The following is an 18,431-nucleotide window of genomic DNA, read 5'->3' as shown; positions in this document are numbered from 1 at the left end:
GCTGTAAAATGCTACACTGTTTCTAGTCAATAAACAAGAGCTGTCACTGCCGCACCCGCCCTATTTTACCTGGACTTCCATCCGGTCAGGAGTGCGAAGGGATACAGGTTTTTTCACAATTAGCTTACTAGCACACACAAGAGTGGCTCCAAAGGATCCTGTAAGGGAAAGGAGTCACCTTAAAACAGGATATCTGGACCGCTGAGTTTGCAGGAAACTAAAACTTTTAAACATCATGGAGCAGCTTTCATTGTGAGTAATTTCATCAACATTTGAAATAGCTTAAACACATTTTGACTTCAATATCACTTCAGTATAGGGACATGGGTAAAATAATCAATAAGTTCAGATAATCTTTTAAATCAATTCCAGACATGTCATAATAGTTTCCCTTAAAAAAAAAAAGCCATACCTTTTATCATCAAAAAGCAGCCCTTGAGCTCCAGTCAAGTGACTTTGCCTAGGCCGAGACAATGTCATCAGTCTGCTGCAGGCAGGAAAAAGCATTGCCTCAGTCACCTCTCCCCAGTTACAATATTGGGGGGAATTTATCAAAACTGGAGAAGACAAAAACTGGAGCAGTTGTGCACGGCAACCAATCAGCTTCTCTCTTCAGTTTGTTCAGTTAGGATTTGAAAATGAAAGTGAGAAGCTGATTGGTTGCCATGTACAGCTGCTCCAGTTTTTGTCTGCTCCAGTTTTGATAAATTCCCTTCATTGCATCCTTACAGTTACGATGTTAGAGGATGTACCAGGGGCTGTTCTCTCCCAGATATGTCAGATATGTATGAACACACCCAAGAACTGCAACAGGGTTTATGTAATTATATAACAGTGGCATCTCTGAGCCAGCATATCAGTCCAGGAAGCCCTCGAAGGTGCCTGAACAAAGGTGGTACTGTCCTTTTGGTGAGAAAAGAAAATGAAGGCATTGGGGTTGATTTACTAAAGGCAAATAGGCTGTTCATTTTGCAAGACAATTTTGCCTTTGCTTAGTGAATGTAGTGAAAATTCACTCTGCGAAGAATGCCCAATCACCTGTATTTGCCTGCACATGATTGGATGAGGGAAGTCAGCAGAGCTCTGCCTCATTCACTAAGCTAAGTGAACATTCTGTTACAAAATGAACAGCCTGTTTGCCTTTAGTAAATTACCCTTGATGCCTCTGGGAGAGGTAATAAATACCTGTGCGGGTTACGCTTACACATTATTTTGCATGCATACTTAAAGTTTCTGTAGTCAATTGCATAATTGCAAAGCTCACACATCCTCTAAAAGCAGTTTAAATACTCTAACTTCGATTGTTTAGTGTCAGTCGTCTGACCTCTCTTCTCCCTCTAGCTCTGACTGATGGTGGGCAGGGTCTCAACAGTGATACTCCATACAGGAGCTGCTGTCAATCTAAAACAGTGGGTGAACTAGGGGGTGTTTCTACACAGGCTGAATATGGCAGTATACAGGATGTTACGCCGTCATAGCAGTGTTGTCCCTAGCATTATTGCCGCATGAGGCGGAGGGTGTGTGAGCTCTGCAGGCGCCGCCAGACACAAGAGTGATGCCGCCCTCTGCAGGCTCTGAATCTCCCCACCTTGCTCTTAGAAGCCTGGGACAGTCTAGCTGGCATCCCACACAACTCCTAGAAAACATTGACGTCACTGGTTGCCAGGAGATGGGTGGGATGCCAGCTAGAGCATGCCAGGTTGATAAAAGCCAGGCAGGGAGATGTGTATGGCCCTTACACATGTCCCGGCCTGGCTCTTAGCAAAACTTGGGATGCTCTGGCCAGAAAGGGGGTGGCAGGCACACTGCAAATATGGTGCAGTTGAGTGGTATACAACAAACATGCTGCTCAGCCTGCCACCCCCCTACGTGACTGAAAGAGATGCTGCCTGAGGAAACAGCCTCTGGTTGTCTCATTAAAGGGCTGACCCTGCTTGATAGGGTGCTCTGTACTTTGCATTAGGGAGTACACAAGGGTGCATTACCATAAAGAAGCAGGAAGTATCCTGCGGTTTTTGCTGTCATGATGATCAAGGAAAAGGTGGCTGCAGCAATCATTTAAAATCAAATGTTTTATTATGTTGCACATAAGAATGAAAGGGTTTGCATGGGAGACATCAATTTACTATGTCAGAGAGAATAAGGGTATACTGTACATTATGTGTTATTTTACCTATTCTTTTCTTAAATGCAAATGCGTGACCACAATACGCTGTTATAAATGATAAAATAATGATGTTATGAAACAAATTTCTTTTATTCAGAGCACTTATAAAATAACTACAACATGGGACAGCAAACAAGTGATGCATGATCCAGTAACAATCACATTTAAGCCACATCCAGATGGACTGCTGCTGGAAGTTAATGCTCTTTTCTTTGATGACCCTCAAGCACCTCCTGGGGAACCTGGAAAACCCTTTAATGGACTTTGGGACTATGAAGGTGAATTGAATAAATCTACAACATAAAACGTTTTATTTATCTTTTATGTATAATCCTGTATGTGTTCTTATTTCAGCATAGGAATGGCCATTGATGCAAGTGTGTTTTTTGCTTAGTCATGTAGACATGACATTTCATACCTAGACATTAGGGGTCTATTTATAAATATTTTTCACACAAAAGTCACACAAATTTCACCCATATATCACACATTTTCATAATCAAATTCAATTAGAAAAATGTGTGAATCTTGTATAAAAACATTTATAAATGGAACCCTAAAAGTCTCACACACTGGCAGAAGGAAACAATTAGACATGCAGAAGAGAGTACATACATTGACAGCCCTCTCTTAATAGATATTTTTCAAATGAGTACAGATTTTGTATGGCCTGACGGTATTGCCTATATCCTGTCCCTTTTGTCCCTCCAAAAGGGATGAGCTATGGCTGGGGTCAATTGGGTAATTAACCCTCTCTTAACTAGAATAAACAGCTTTGCTATTGCTGGTTCATCAGGTGGTACTCACAAAGTCTGGTCTGGGTTCCATTCTATGCAACGCCCATGTCTCTCACCTCTGAGTCAATGACTGAATCCCACCTGTAGTGCTTTCCCTATCAATCCCAAGGATGGACAATGCAAACCTAAAGAGGGTTACCAAGGAAATTTCCTCCAGAAAACAACAGCAGTCCCCACAAATATTGACTGTCTTTACTTGTATGCCTTGGTTATGGCAATTTGGCTGAAAATGTGGAAATACACTTTAAACCTAACCTCTACTGAATATATAAATTGTATTCCATATAGGGCACCTAGTCTACCTGTTGAGGGCTTCAGTTTTACATCCAGGCAAAGCTTTAGTACACCAGTCCACCTTACACCCTTTAGTCAGTAATCTGGAGATTGACCCATTTTGCTGACCAGTTGTAATGTAATAGAGGCATTGCCAAAAAGTCCCAATATAGGTCATTTTCTGTCTCTAACATACAGAAAGCCAATGCATCAAAATGTCAATACCAAGATGTTATTTACATCTGTCAGAGATTCAAACCTGTGTATGAAATCCACATACAGACTGTAGACAATCTGTGAACATTTCATAGACAGGTTGATATATGTGTGGGCAGCTGTAGACATGCCCTGATGGCAATAAACACAAATTGAACATATTTTAGAAGCCTCCACGGGTGTTTACAAAAGAGTTTAATGGCCGTTTTTGCCATAACAACTGTTTTTACAAAAATCTGAAAATAAAGTCACATGGCTGGCACAATAAAAGATTTTAAAAATATACTCTTCTGTCAAAGTTGAAAATGAGACCATGAAATGCATTCAATACATACAACCAACCTTCTAAAGGCTTCTGTTCTTTATCCAGGCAATCCTGTATTGCACCAGGCCTCGCACATCTCAAGATCATTCCACTGCCAAGAATCTGGTCTTCTGGAAGTTCCAGAACAGGACTGATTTTCCTAGCACAACTACTTGTAGATTCTGTATGGTCCCTGACAAAGAGAAAGGGACGTTTAACAGAACAGATTCATGCCACAGAGTACAATATGTTAAAATGTGCCAGATGAAAGCATGATAGATTAATTGTTACTCAAATCAAGGTGGACTTTAACTTTAGCAGAGTTGCAGCATGTCCTTGTTAACTGCTTATGCTAATTGTCTTCTCATGCTGTTTGAAGTTGAACTGTAACCATCTACAGCTGGCGGGAGCCGACCCTTTGAAAGTTTGTAATGCCTGGGGCACTGTGCACACATGATTGGGAGCCAATGGGTGGTAAACAGTGACCCGTAGCTGTCAGAGACAGTATGTTCACTGTGCTGGGAGCAGCCATTGAGCGTGCTCTTAACACATACAAGGGACACCAGCTGTACGCATAAATATGTGGCAGCTCAACATTAAAGCCCATTGCCATGCTGCAACATATATGCTTAGCAAGTGCTAAGGGGTTAAAGGAGAACTATAAAAATGTAACTGGAATGGACAGCATGTGGTAAGTGTAATGTTCATTTCACTTACCACCTTTCTGTCCTTTCTGAGATACAGGTGTCTATAAACTGTGACAACAGAGCAGAAGTACCATTAGCTCAATGCTTCTGGTCCATGTGTTCTCTTCTTCCTGTGCCTACTATTTTGAAAATGGAATAAGTCATTGTAATAGAAGTCTAGGGAGTCGCCATTTGGAGCAAGAAACTCTATTCACATAATAGCAGGGACAGGAAGCAGAGAGCACATGGACCAAAAGGAATGAGCTAACGATACCACTGCGCTGCCATTTTCAATGTGCTGATTCTGGAAAAGGACACTACAGGGGTAAGGGCTATTAACACTAATCCCCTACCGTCCTTTCCAGTCATATTTTCCCCTTTATTTTAAAAAAGTACTTTACTTTAAAAATATCTGTGTTGCAACAGTTTACTCACTGATGGAATAGAATTGCCACAGACAATAGCAGTACAACATTGTTCACTTAGATATTCCAAAGCTTTCTTTTAAATATCACTGGGTTAAACGCACAGCTTTTATTTTATTTTTATAGAATGCTAAAACAGGAGCTCACTCTTCTTTCTGAAGTGTGCCTGCCTTTATTTGTGAATAAGGCATATAAAAAAAATGTTAATCTTATAGAAAGGTGTGCATTGATATATACAATCCTCCCTATGTTATTAGCTAGTCAGTGTGTACACCACACAGGTCTATAATACCAGTCACCACATATAATGGTTCGTCTAGTGTTGTAGATTCCTTGCAGTGAATTCATGACCATTGTCAGAGCTGTGGTCTGCAGGCTGACCGCAGGTTTTTAAATCTTGTCTGTGCTTCAATGCATCATTTCAAAGCCATTATTTGTACTAGATTTATCCTGGTTAAGGGGCATATTTACCTCCCAAATTTTATTGATGGGAGCCAGTGGCAGAGACAGATGAGAAAGTCAATATTTCTAGTGACCTGAGATATCACCATTACTATGTGGAGCCTGAGCAGAAAGCCGCTTACTGGAACAGCAAAATATCTACATTAACTAGATTTTCCAGAACAGCAAGCAGAGGCTGGCATTATACACAGGACCGTACGTATCTCTGGGCTTCATAGCTTCTCTATGCATTAAAAAAAAATAGGCGATAGCACTGGCATCTTTCTTTGTGTCACTTAGACCTCAATAAGGTCTCATTTTTCTCTTTCCAAAATTGCTTTTCTCCATTTCTCCGCAGTGGTTGAATCATTTTTCCTGAACAGTCAGACTACTCAATATCTGGAAGTAGAGCTGTGTCCGTGAGTATATTCCCGTCTTTGTATAAAATCATTTTTAAGCGAATAAAACAACGACTTAAAGCCAACAGCACTGAACTGTGAACACCATAGACATTTAGCAATTGAGCAGGTACAACACTTACTGCAAATGTACAGAGTTTCTATAAACTGTTAAGCTTTGACAGCCCTGACCCTTTGTCAATGTAAGTCAGGGAAAAATGGCTCTATTTTACACTGTCAGTGAAACTCAGCCAAGAGGGAAGCATTTTGGATTAAGACATGTTTTAGTTGGCTGATGTACAAGCGAGCGTGAAGTCTTTAAATCTTGCTACTGAGAAAGATTCTGAATGACATATACACACTTCTTTATCGACGTGCTGCAATGTCTTCAGCAGCCAACCGTTGTAAATGTTGATGTTTTAGGGAACAAGATAGTGCTTATGAGTGAGACCTACACTGCCCTGTGTGCTCCCTTCTTTACCAATCTCTCCTCTTTGTAGCTTTGGATTGCTTCACCATGTATCCTCTATGTATACACCTGCTTTTTTGATTTTCTGTCTTTTGCTATAATATGGTTTTAGGTGCCCATTTTCTCATGCCTAAATGGCAAGTGAATAACAAATTAAATTCTCCATAAAAATTACAAGTTCCTCCTGGTGAGGAGTGAAGAGTCAGTTCTCTTTTATACTACACTAACGTTCATAGAGTTCCAAGGGTGGTAGGACCCAGCTTTGAGTGATGGCATATCAGTGTTATTATGTTTAGGTGCAGAACTGGGAAGATTGAGTGCTGTTGCCCCAGGCAGAAGAATACAAGACAACATGACTGGATGACTTTAGTGTTATGAATTAGTTAAGTGAATAGGTCCGTGACTAAGGGCTTACTTTAATTTTTAGGTTTAAGGTAGGTTTAGGTGTATATTATATATATATATATTAGCTAAAGTTTATAAACCCATGAATAAAATAGTAATATATTGCATCTTACCAGTGCTTTGGTGGTTGCATTATTATTCCTCTTTTTTTTTCTTTCTTATTTTCACCTGGTAATCCTTCCAGTATCACACTTCCGGCCCTAGGTGGACAACGCTCACTCACTGTATTAAATGTATAATGGAGCAGCATTGTCATCCTAGGACAGGACGTGTGTTAGGACTACAGAATTTTCCCCCTCTTCATCATCTCCATAACATAGTTGAAAAGGTGTTCTGTTGCCCATCAGGTGTAGCTCATTGGAATTCTGGCATGACCAAAGGGTATTTTTTGCACCTAGCAAACAGATATAGGAAAGCACTTCCAAGAGCATATTTAATAACCTAAAATGGAGCAAATAAAAGAAGCTAATTGAAAGTGGTTACATACATTTGAAGGGGCTGATTTATAAGGGCCTAAAGTGGAGCTATACTCTCCTATTCTTCACAGATAACAACGGTGCATTCTCAGCCTCTGTTTAGATCTGCAGTTGCCATGGTGGTGCATATGTGATCAGCTATGACACCGGCCATTTGAGAGATTTAAAGTTTGCTGATATAAATACACTGTAATCTGTCACAGTAATCACCAGCGGGATGTAAAAATATTGTTTTTTTTAAATTTTTTTTAACTGTTGAGTCTTCCATATACAAATAGGTTCCTCTCCCCAGCCCTGCAACCAGAATAATTAATACTAAATGTATAAATCATGTTTGCTGTCAGGGGAGATCAAGAAAGGGTGTTATGTAAATTTTGGCAGCCCCAGCATCTCTTTCCCCAGCATTGCGAATCATATACTGTACCTACAATATTGACGGCAGCATCTAGTGGCTGAAAAGGAGGTTAACATTTTTGGGGAACCAAGGGAGGACAGGTTTTATCTATTTTTTTTTTTAGCTCTCTGTAAAGACTTCATTAGATGAGTCTTGAATGTTTATATTTTTCTGTAACTCACTGACTGTTAAAGCTATGTGAACCTCAAAAGGATTAAGCATGTTTACATAAAAGTGTGGTGGTTTTTCTGAAAATTCTGGGGGATTTTGTTAGGGAATACATTGGATATAATAACAATTTCTGGAGTTCTAAGTGTTAAAGGAGGGTAAGGGGTTAGGTTAAAGAAGACCCATACTTAACAAGGATTACTGTAAAGAGTAGACAGAAAGAGTGATGCAAAGGCTGTACTACATACCTTACTAAGAGAAATTGCTTCTGCAGACTTCCTCCAGTGCTGATCACAATCTTATACATTAGCAGGTCTATTCACAAAAGGGTGAAGAGTTTGGAGAAGGCAGGAGAAGTGAACAATCTAGGACAACCTAGCTGAACTGGAAAAATTCTCCAATTCAGCTCACTTTCCAGTTCAGCTATGTTGTCCTAGATTATTCACTTCTCCTGCCTTCTCCAAACCCTTCACCCTTTAGTGAATAGATCTGTTCTCTGCTGCAGGTTCAAGAGATCACACAGTCTTCACTTTAATCCTTTTAGCAGAGATGAAAGACGACTATGTGCCTAGGCATTCAGAGATGTAACCGGCACTGAAGGGGGCCTGGATTAGCATATTCTCTTCTCTATTTCTCTTCATTTATCTGAATGTAAAACAGGTGTACGTCAATAATAGCAACAATAACATTCATTACTAAATCTTTATCGGCCATTGAGGAACACATGAATCAATACTTAAATTATGCGGCTTGACCTAGTGTCTACACAGCAACTATCTGGATCGGTGTCTCTTTGAAGCTGCCATAGTTTCATCCCTGATACTATTGGAGGTCATACTGTATGCCTGCTTCAGCGCAGGAGATCTGTGAATGGGGAAGAGGAACCCCAACTTCCATCTACTCCTGCAGTAGTACTTTGTAGGGGATCAGTCTTTACATCCCACTTACTGTAAGTTGTAGATCTCGAAAGCAGAAGCCCTCTGTCTCATCTTCTCAGCCTTATGCATTAGAGTGTGTCCCCCTTTTGCAAGTGGGGGCTTCTTTGTTCATCCTACTGAGTCCCTTGGTAATTTACCTCCTCCTGTCTCAGTTATTATTATCTTCACCTTCAGAAATCTTGTCCTATTACAGACTGGGTGACCTACTTCCTAAAGTGGACAGTGTTAAGTGAGTCCTTCATGATCACACTGTCTTTCCTAGAGCCATGATATTGTGTTTCGGATCCTCACATCTGAGGACCCCTTATTTTAAACAGTAATGTGCTGTTCCTGTTCTCCCAGCCAAGCCGTGGCTGTGTTGCCAATGGCGCTCTGTGCTCGCAATGGCAACAGGGACAAGGAGGCACAGCCATACCGGCCCTGACTGCGCCCCCTCTCAGCCTCAGTGCCTCACGCGCCCCATGGTAGCTACAGCCCTGAGTATTATCAATATACATCTTCATATAATTTTTTTCTTTCTATCATTTAATTAATTCATTTTGTTTCCTATTTCATGTTTTTTTGTATATTCGTTCTAATCAGAATATGATCATTATATGAATTTCAGGTGGTGATCGCTCACCCCGCTGCTGCTTCTGTTTGATACTTGTATACCGGCTTGATGTCGGCCGTTCATCCATTTGGTCCGCTGTGCCGGCCAGCCGACATGCTGGCATATTCAGCGTCTCAGCGGTGTGGTAGTGTTTCTGTACACCTGTATGCTTATGCACACTTATATACTTTTTAAATTTTGTGCATCTGCCTATTTGCTGTTATACTGTTAGGGCTTCAGCTATCTCGAGTGCTTTTACCTCTGTGTTCCAGCAATTAATGGATTGTTTCAGCCGGTGCATTACAACCATGAGGACAGTGTGTTGCCGCCCCCTGAGCTCCGAATGGTCAGATTTCGGGGGTGGCTTCTTAGCAACTAAATGCTATCCCAGTATTGGTGTATTTTTGATCCTGTAGAGGTCTATGATTGACCACAGTATAAATGTGCACTCAGATAGCTGAGCCGCCCAGCTCTGAAGAAGGGGGTGTGTCCCTGAAAATGCGTTCAGCTATGTTAGCTTGACTCTGCAGGTTCAAGCAGAGTCTCTAGATTGTCTTTGGACTGCTCCTATTTATTTCCACACTAGGAAAGCCACCTAGGACCTTTTATCCACTGACGCTTTTAACCCTTGCACTAACCCTAAGAAATTCTATATCATTCATTTTATTAATAAAATGGATTTTTGCACCAGGATAGGCGCCCGGTGTTGTTTTGTATGTTTCATGCAGTGCACGGTATTCCTTGTCTGAAATGGGGCGGCCTTACTGGATTGCAAGAAGTATTTCTGGGCCAGAGGAGGGTTCTACTTGTCGCTGGTCTGTGCTTTTTCTTTGGATTTTTATCCTCATCCCTGCCTATCTTTTTATACAAATGTTGTTGATCACTCTACCATCTCCTTTAGAAGGATTCAGTGTTAGCACCTTTCAATATTTGTCAGCTTTCCCCTCTCTCCATTTACACTAATGTTGTGGGGGCTCTCACATGCATGGATATTAAATTAAGAGCTTAGTTGTCTGTCAGGTATCATCCTGGGTTATCGTGGACCTCCCTCTAAAGAGTCATGAGTATTTAACTTAACGAGCTGTTGAACATTTTGGTTTTTCCATGGACATGTTCTGTCTGTCCAAGCTTCCTTTCCTTGAGGTAAAGAGTATAGAATGGTTTAGCCTTTCCTAAGTTGTCCAAATGTTTTTTTCATTATTGGAAATAGTAGGTCTGTTTTTACTCTGGGATGGCCCCGTAAACATTATTTTTGTTGGCCACTTTAGTTGTTGGTCTAATTTTTTTCTCCTGTTCAGGTGGTGTGCTGTTCCACCTGTTTTTTGGTGGATCATTGGTTAGTCCTCCGTTTGCTATTTGAGACCCAGTAGCTCCATTTGCATTTCTTTAGTGGTGTTTATCTGTCGTGTTCTGGAGCATCAGATTGATCCTCGGCACTCTCCCTTTGGTTGTGGCAATTTCCAATTTGGTTGCCCCCTTTGTTCATTTAGCCTTCATTTAGGTGTTGATTTCTTCAGATATTTTTATAGTATAATCTCCACATCTGTTGAATTTCTTAGTGCCGTTTGCCCACCCCACTGTTCTCTACAATTCCTGTGTCCCACAGTGGAAAAAGAAAAAAGGCTTTTGTACTCTGTGGTATTGGTTCTTGTACTGCTTCTTCACAAAACCGATGCATGAGAGTACAAGGTAGGGCTATACGGGGGCTGCTTTCACATGTACCAGTGTGTTTCACATTTCAGGTGTCCCAACCTCTTAAAGGCAGCAGTAAACCCGACTATTTATGAATATCTACAATTCCTGTATTTCAAATAAAGGATTTAACAGTTTTTTTTTTACTTTTTGCAATTTAAGTTAAAAGATTTTGTAGCACAGCAGCAGACAACTAAAGTAAAATGATAGCAGCAGGAAATAATAATGATTTATATAATAAAATCAATAATACATTTCACAGGTATTATGTATATCAGTATTGTCATTTGTGATAATGAAACAGTCAAGAACCATTTTATTTGCTAGCTGCATGCTTTGTCAGAGGGCTAGAGCATTTGTTTTAAAATGGCACCTTCTCATACTCTCATATGACCCAAGAGAAAGGATTTTTGCTTTCTCTCCAGTAGCAATTCAGTCCATTCATATCATTTTTTGTAGTTTATGTGCAATATGGAATATGTGGAGTGAAAAGGTTGGCTTCTGTTCATTTATTTAGAAGCAGCCTCTGGCAAATCTCCAGGCTGATATGCATAACAAAAACTAAACCATACAAAAGACATTTTAGGCCTCTGGAGAGTTTGCTAAACATGTTTGGCAATCTGTCATTGGACAGTTTACACTTTTTCCTACACCAAATCACATATTTATTTGTTTGACTCATTCATGTCAACTTTTATCCGGTCAGTCACGTTTTCCTCAGGAGATGCTAGGCCCAGTTTTGAGTACCTGGCATAACATATGTTGTTATACCTAGATTGAAAGCTTTTTAATCATTTTGCTGTCACATTTCAATGTATATGTTTCTTCTGATATTATTATTATACTATTTTACTGTATATAAGGAGAACTATGAGGTGAGTACAAATCACACATCCTCATAGTTCGAGCCGACATGTGACAATGAAACTGTCACACATCGGCTCAATAGATCGTGAAGTGAGCGAACATATACCGTCGCTCGCTCACTTCTCGATCATCTCCCTGCAGAGAGCGGTGACTGCCAGTCACGGCTCCCTGCATAGATTCCCCCCTTCCCGCTCCAATCCTCCAGCGCTGACTGGAGAAACGGACGGGGGAGAGGGTGGGTACAGCTGGCTCTGCCTCCAGATAGGCAGAGCCAGCTGTCACTCAAGCAGCTGGGAGGATCTCTACAGTAATGTCAGAATCCGTCACCGGCTGCGGCAGTCTCAGTATACTGCGAGCAGTAGCTCGCGATATAATGAGCTTTGGGTCACTGGAGGACACTAGTATATGTCCTCCCGTGACCCTTAAGAGAACTATGGGGACAACCACTTACCCCATAGTTCTCTTTTAAACGAAATTTACAGGCAAACTATTACACCTTTCAATTGCAGAGATCCCAACTCTCCCGGGTGTTCCGGGAGTCTCAAAATATTAGATAGCGGCTCCCTGATGCCCACGAGAGAAACATTGTATTCCGCAAAGGTTTACTCTGAGTAACCCTTTTCAGGATACCTGGTGGTTCTACAACCTGGTGGTTTCCCAGCCGTAGGGCTGCAAAAACGAATCAATTTAATCAGCGATAATAAGAATCGTTGTTAACGATTGTCATTGTTAATTTGTTGAGTCCAATTAGTTGAATCCCCATTGCTCTGCTCCTCCTCCTCAGCCACTGCATGCTGCGGTCTATCTCCCCTTCAATCAGAGGGAACAACACTGCCGGGCCCCCTGTGTTGCCATACCCCATACCTCCTCTGCCATGCCCCATACCTCCTCTGCTGTGCCCCGTACCTCCTCTGCTATGCCCCATACCTCCTCTTCCGTGCCCCATTCCTCGTAAGCAATTACCACCTCTTAGCGATAGTGAGGTGGAAAAAAGAGGTGATACTCCAACCAGTGTTGATAATAATTAGCCAATTGGCTTACTTTATTAGTATATAGAAAAATATTTTAAGTATAAAAAAAAGTACAAACACAGTACCATTGTGACAGAGAATCTCTAATAAAAATTGGCAACGTTGTCAGCACTCATTAAAAACATAGGAACAACACCGTAATTTAGACCCCAATATTTGTTTCGATAATTGCCACCGCTAATGATAGTATCCAAATCCACTAGTAATGTCCATTCCGTTGGTATAAGTACATGTGCAACAATTAGAGCAATATATTTCTGATTGATAGCCGAGGGATTTTGGGACAAAACCAGGAATAACTTTCTCCTTATAAAAGTCACCAAGACTTAGCCAGTAAAAATCGGCATTTCACTCTCATAGCATAATAGAAGCTGTTTATATGTCAAATTTCATATAGAAACAAAGTTTCATTTTAGAGAGACATCAGTAGATTGAAGTAATTGAAAGGCTTGTAAGGTGAGCAAAGTGTCACAGTAGCTAAATCATCCAAGCAGAAGCCGTATTTAGCACACAGATTGAGACATGAGGGAGAGAGTGATCTTACTGTTTTCCGTACTTGGAAGCTCCCTCTGAACACCTGTCAGCTGTGTTCTTGTCAAGGTATAGCTGCTCCTTTTCTTTGCGGGATGGCACAATATCTGTAGGTACACTCAAGGCTGGTCTCCCGTCTCAAACACAGGGTCTTTCCAGGTATGTAGAAAAACACACATCCATGATCTCCAAGCCAAAGGGCAGTGGTCAATAATATATAGTAGATTTTTAACAAGCTTGGGTTTAGCAAGAGCAGTCTGTATTCATGCGGGTCATGGTGTCGTGTTTGTTCCACAGACCCGTTAACGCGTTTCGCCCCGCCTCCTTCAGGGCGTCGTCAGAACGTAGAGGAGGGAGGAAGTAGATGGTACTCTTAAGGAGATCCATAATTAGCCTCAGCTCAATTCATTAACCCCCTGTACGTATATCAGTATATATTTATTCAAGAATACAAAACAACCTCACATTCTAAAATATTTAACAGAGTGACATTTCCTTGTATGTAAAAATATGACATTTGTTTGTAGGGAGCCTAATTCCTAATGAAATTGTAAACAAACTACAGAAACATTTGCAGATTGAATTCATGGTTCAAACCTTGTGGGGCCAATGTATTCAGCCTATATATCCACATTTTTTCTTTTTGTTCCAATATCTTATCAAAATCTCCCCTCCTCGGGGGCAAATCTAGCACAAATATTCCCTTCACTTTAAGGCCTTTTAGTTGGCTATTGTGGAATTGTGTGAAATGCTGTGCAATTGGACTGTCCTTTTCATTACATTTCATATCTCGCATATGTTTGCCAATTCTTATTCTTAACTGGCACTTTGTTTTCCCCACATAGAATTTGTTGCATGGGCATCCTAGCAGATAAACCACCCTCATCTTTGCACAGTTGATGACATTATTTATTTTGAATACCTTCCTACCCTCTGAGTCCCTAAAGTTTTTTGACTTTTCCACATGTGGACAAATGTGATATTTTCCGCAGGGAAACATTCCCTTTACTTTACTAAAATCTGCCAGGTATTCAAGGGGCTGGGGGTATACTCAGAATGGACAAAATGGTCTTTTAAATTTCTTGCTTGTCGTGCCACCATTTGGGGGCATTCTCCCACAATCTTTGATAAGTTTGGGCAGAGCTGTAAGACATGCCAGTGTTTTTTTAGGATGCCTCTAAATTCATGCCATTTTAGATCCATATTGTGTAACCAGACGGACAGGATCATTAGATTTCTGATCTTTCTTTCTACCCTCATTTACCAGAATAGATTCTCTGGTACTGCATGCAAATAGCCCCTCCTCCTAAATCTCCGGTAGAGGGGCGCAGACTCATCCCTATAATCGCTCTCCACTGAACAGTTCCGCTTAATCCTTTGGAACTGTCTTATAGGGATACCCCTCACCAGAGAGTCCAGGTGGTGGCTTGTCACATGCAGTAGTGTGTTGGCTGCAGTAGGCAATGTCCTGGTTTGTAACTTTCCTTCACAGGACCTGATTCGGAGGCAATGAAAAGGACAGTCCAAGGGCAGTCCTCCTCTATCTCATAGGTTAATTTAATATTCTTGGTATTGCTGTTGAGGTCACCCACAGATAGTGAGAGGTCCTCCCTGGACCCCCGCCAGACCACCAAAATATCGTCGATGTACCTAAGCCACAGCTGGACATGGCTCAGGTATATATGATGTGCGAAGACTACCTGTGCCTCCCAAAGTCCCAAATGGAAGTATGCATAGGCAGGTGCCCACGGTACCCCATTGAGGTCCCCTTAATTTGTTTATAGGACGCACCTGCAAACTGAAAGAAATTATTTTGGAGGGCAAACTCTAATAGTTCTAGAAGGAATTCATTTTGTGGGCCTGCCTCTGGGAACCCTACTTCTAGGAAGAATTCCTCTGCATCTAAATCACAATTGTGCGGAATTGAGGTGTATAGCGATTCTACATCAATACTGGCCAGAAAGGACCCCTTATCTATATTCATGTCCTGAATCTTTCTAAGGACATCTCCTGTATCCTTGACATAGGAGGGGAGCTGTATAACTAATTCTTTAAGCAGGGTATTCATGTACTTTCCCATGTTTTCCAAAGGTCCACCTACACCTGAGACTATTGGTGTCCCTGGTGGATCCATTCTGTCCTTGTGGATCTTAGGAATAATGTAGAAAGTTGGCACATTGAACCATTCAACCTTCATAAACTTGTACTCTTTTGGGGGATAAGCCCCGCCTTTTTTGCCAATCCTAGCTTAAAGTTAAGGTTATGCTTTAGTCTATCAAAGGGTGATTTATCAAGTTTGATATAAGTGTTAGCATCTCCTAAAAGGCGTTCTACCTCCCTCACATACATCTCCTCTGGTAATATGACAACATTCTCACCTTTATCACTGGGTTTTATCACTAAATTGGGGTTATTTTTTAGTTCAGTGAGGGCTCTCCTTTCTTCCCTAGATAAGTTATCTCTACTCCTCCGGGTCCAGTCTGTTGTAGTTAAATCTTTTTGTACCAGATCTCTGAAGAGGCTAATATAACTATTGTTAGTAAGGGTTGGCATGGTGCTTGATTTTTTTTCTATAAATGCGTAATTCTCCTTTCATAACAGGGCATAGTGTATTCCATTTCTTCCCCCATATTTTCCTCTGCCATGCCCTGTTCCCCCTCCTCTGCCATGCCCCATTTCTCCTCCTCTACCATTCCCTCCTCTTCTGCCATGCCTCCTTCCTCCTCCTCTGCTGTGCGCCTTGCCTCCTCCTCTGCCATGCCCTGTTCCTCCTCCTCTGTTATTCTGACTCCGATCGTTGTGATAGCGAAATATATCCCTTGCTGAGACCTCCATGCCTGGCCTGTACAAGCAGATACACTCACCGCGGACAATCCTCGCCAGATAGCCGAACTCGTCAATACCGATTCATTCAAAAGAGGTGTTTATTCTTTACATCAGGTTACAGCAGATGATAGGAACAGCAGTTGAACGGTTATAGTATTGTGCGGTCAGAAAATGATGCCTTTCCTACGTACTGTGCAGATTACATGTGGGTCCTTGTTACATGTGGCTAGTAGCTGTGCCATGACACAGGAAGTACTGCACACAGGAAGCAGGAAGGGGCTACACTAGGGGGAAATACATCGTCACATGAGGAATAATTACAGAAAGCATGTTTGTTACAACAAAAGGCCACTAGATGGCAGCATAGGATAACACATGAATTTAGCTATGAGAAAATAGTTAGGCAAATCACACTATATAAATTCTAACCTATATAACAATGCTAATATTAACTGAGGCTATGCATCTCATATTCTACGCCCCTGTTGGGGCGGCACATCTGTTGTGCCCCGTGCCTTCTCCACTACCGTGCCCCATGTCTCCTCCTCTGCCGTGCCCATTCCTCCTCTGACGTGCCCCATGCCTCATTTTTTTTCATGGCACCCCAAATGCGCCTCCCACCCGCATTGTGATCACCCACACAGGGAATCGGTGCACAGATACCCTGCTGATCGTAACGGAAGGCACCCATGTGAAAGGGACCTTATATTTCCCAACAGAGAGGGAGAAAGCAGTGCTGGAGTGTATTTTCAAGTAAGTACCAATGAACATCAATAAAGGAGGGTCATTTTGACTCCTTCTTAACACCAATGAAAAAATATTATTTATTTCTGCCATTGTCACGGACACCAGGGATGAGGGGGTTATTCTTGGGAAGGGAGGAATATATTATTGCTGATACTGACACGAATGAAAGGGGGATTTGACGATTTCACCTCTATTGCTATTCTGGTGACACCTTACAATTTTGGATTTTCACACACTTTAAATATGAGTCTCCAGGACAAATAGAGAGGGTGAATTTCCCCAGAATGGACACAGAGAGCAAAATAAAATTGGACAGACTATCCTTTCCCTACTCTATCTGAAATGGATAAAAATTGACTTTAGATAAACTTATTCTATCTAAGGAAGACTTCAAGCTTGGGTGAAAGGCCATTTGAGGTCTGAGAATTGTTGCTAAGTCAGCTGCCTGACCTCATGCTGATAACACATACTGTCTCCTGAGTGTGCATACAGGATCACATTGCAGAGACCTGCAGATAAGAGGAAGGAAAATGAAGCAATGGTGTGAATTCAGGCAATTGACAGCTTCTGTCATACCTCAGGGGACCATTCACTTTTGGCTGATTCTCCAAGAATCATGCCCCCACAAACAACATAAAATAAAGTCTCAATTGTTTCCATGAATATGGCCATGGGATCTTAAGAATTCAGTCTCCATTCAATCTTGTACGTCTGCATTTTCATGAGTTTTTTTTAGTGCATTTTTGTTACACAGTTTTAATGTGTTTTAATACATTTTTTGCGCATTTTCATGTGTTCTGTGTTTTTGTTTTATCCAATGAAAGGGAAAAAATATATAGGTTGCTAGGGGGTTGGGGCTTATTGTTATATGCTAAAAGTCATAAAAACGCATGTATGTTTCATGTGTTTTCCGTGCGCACCCATTGATGTCTATAGAGTTAAAATGCACTAAGTAGATCTAAAAGAAGCAGCTGACTCTTTTTCAAAGTTGCCCTACAGCTCAACGAATAGGTGTGAACGGACCCCATAGAAACAAATGGGATTCCTTTTGTTGAGCATTATTGTGCCATGATACAGGTGTGAATAGGGACTGATTTTTGTCCTAGCCAAAGTTCTGATTTTTGTTTATGCCAATTTTGACTGGTTCTTTTTAAATGTATGCATCCCTAAATGATACCCAGTTATCTTCTCAGTACAGACTATTAGTTATGTAAAGAATGGTGCAGGCGAGGAAAGGGTTGTCACCTTGATTTTATTTGCCATCCCTACTTGGACAAAGTGAGAGCTAAGCAATGGAGATTGGGCAAATTCTTCTAACACATGAGACTACATGGCACATTAGGACATTTCCTGATTTTCCTACTTCTATACAGAGGCAGGATTTAAGTCTAGTGGGCATGGTTTTCTAAAAATGCAAATGCCTTTTGTAGTGACAGGGTCAATAAAGTCAATTCTGGAGTATGGTAATGGTCTTGAATGGTGTCACCGTACAGTGGCTTAAGGGAGAAAATGTTTTTTTTTTTTTTCCATGAGACTTTTTAAAATGTTGCCATAAGGCCATAAGGTTCATATTGGGGTAATGGTATGA

At 41.2% G+C, this 18,431-nt stretch overlaps 1 protein-coding gene across 1 annotated transcript in view; it reads left to right on the top strand.

Annotated features, from left to right (window-relative positions):
- Window positions 1–18,431, top strand: part of LOC108790095 (UPF0462 protein C4orf33 homolog) — a 79,171-nt gene that overhangs the window by 21,070 nt on the left and 39,670 nt on the right. Inside the window, exons 3-4 of the mRNA XM_018560291.1 lie at window positions 2,265–2,445; window positions 5,668–5,728. Coding sequence (XP_018415793.1) covers window positions 2,265–2,445; window positions 5,668–5,728 — 242 coding nt within the window. The remainder of the gene's footprint in view (window positions 1–2,264; window positions 2,446–5,667; window positions 5,729–18,431) is intronic.

The sequence above is a fragment of the Nanorana parkeri genome, unplaced genomic scaffold, assembly GCF_000935625.1.
Source record: "Nanorana parkeri isolate BGI_ZX_2015 unplaced genomic scaffold, ASM93562v1 scaffold446, whole genome shotgun sequence".
NCBI classification, from domain to species: Eukaryota; Metazoa; Chordata; class Amphibia; order Anura; family Dicroglossidae; genus Nanorana; species Nanorana parkeri.
This window is presented reverse-complemented; position numbering and strand designations above follow the sequence as displayed.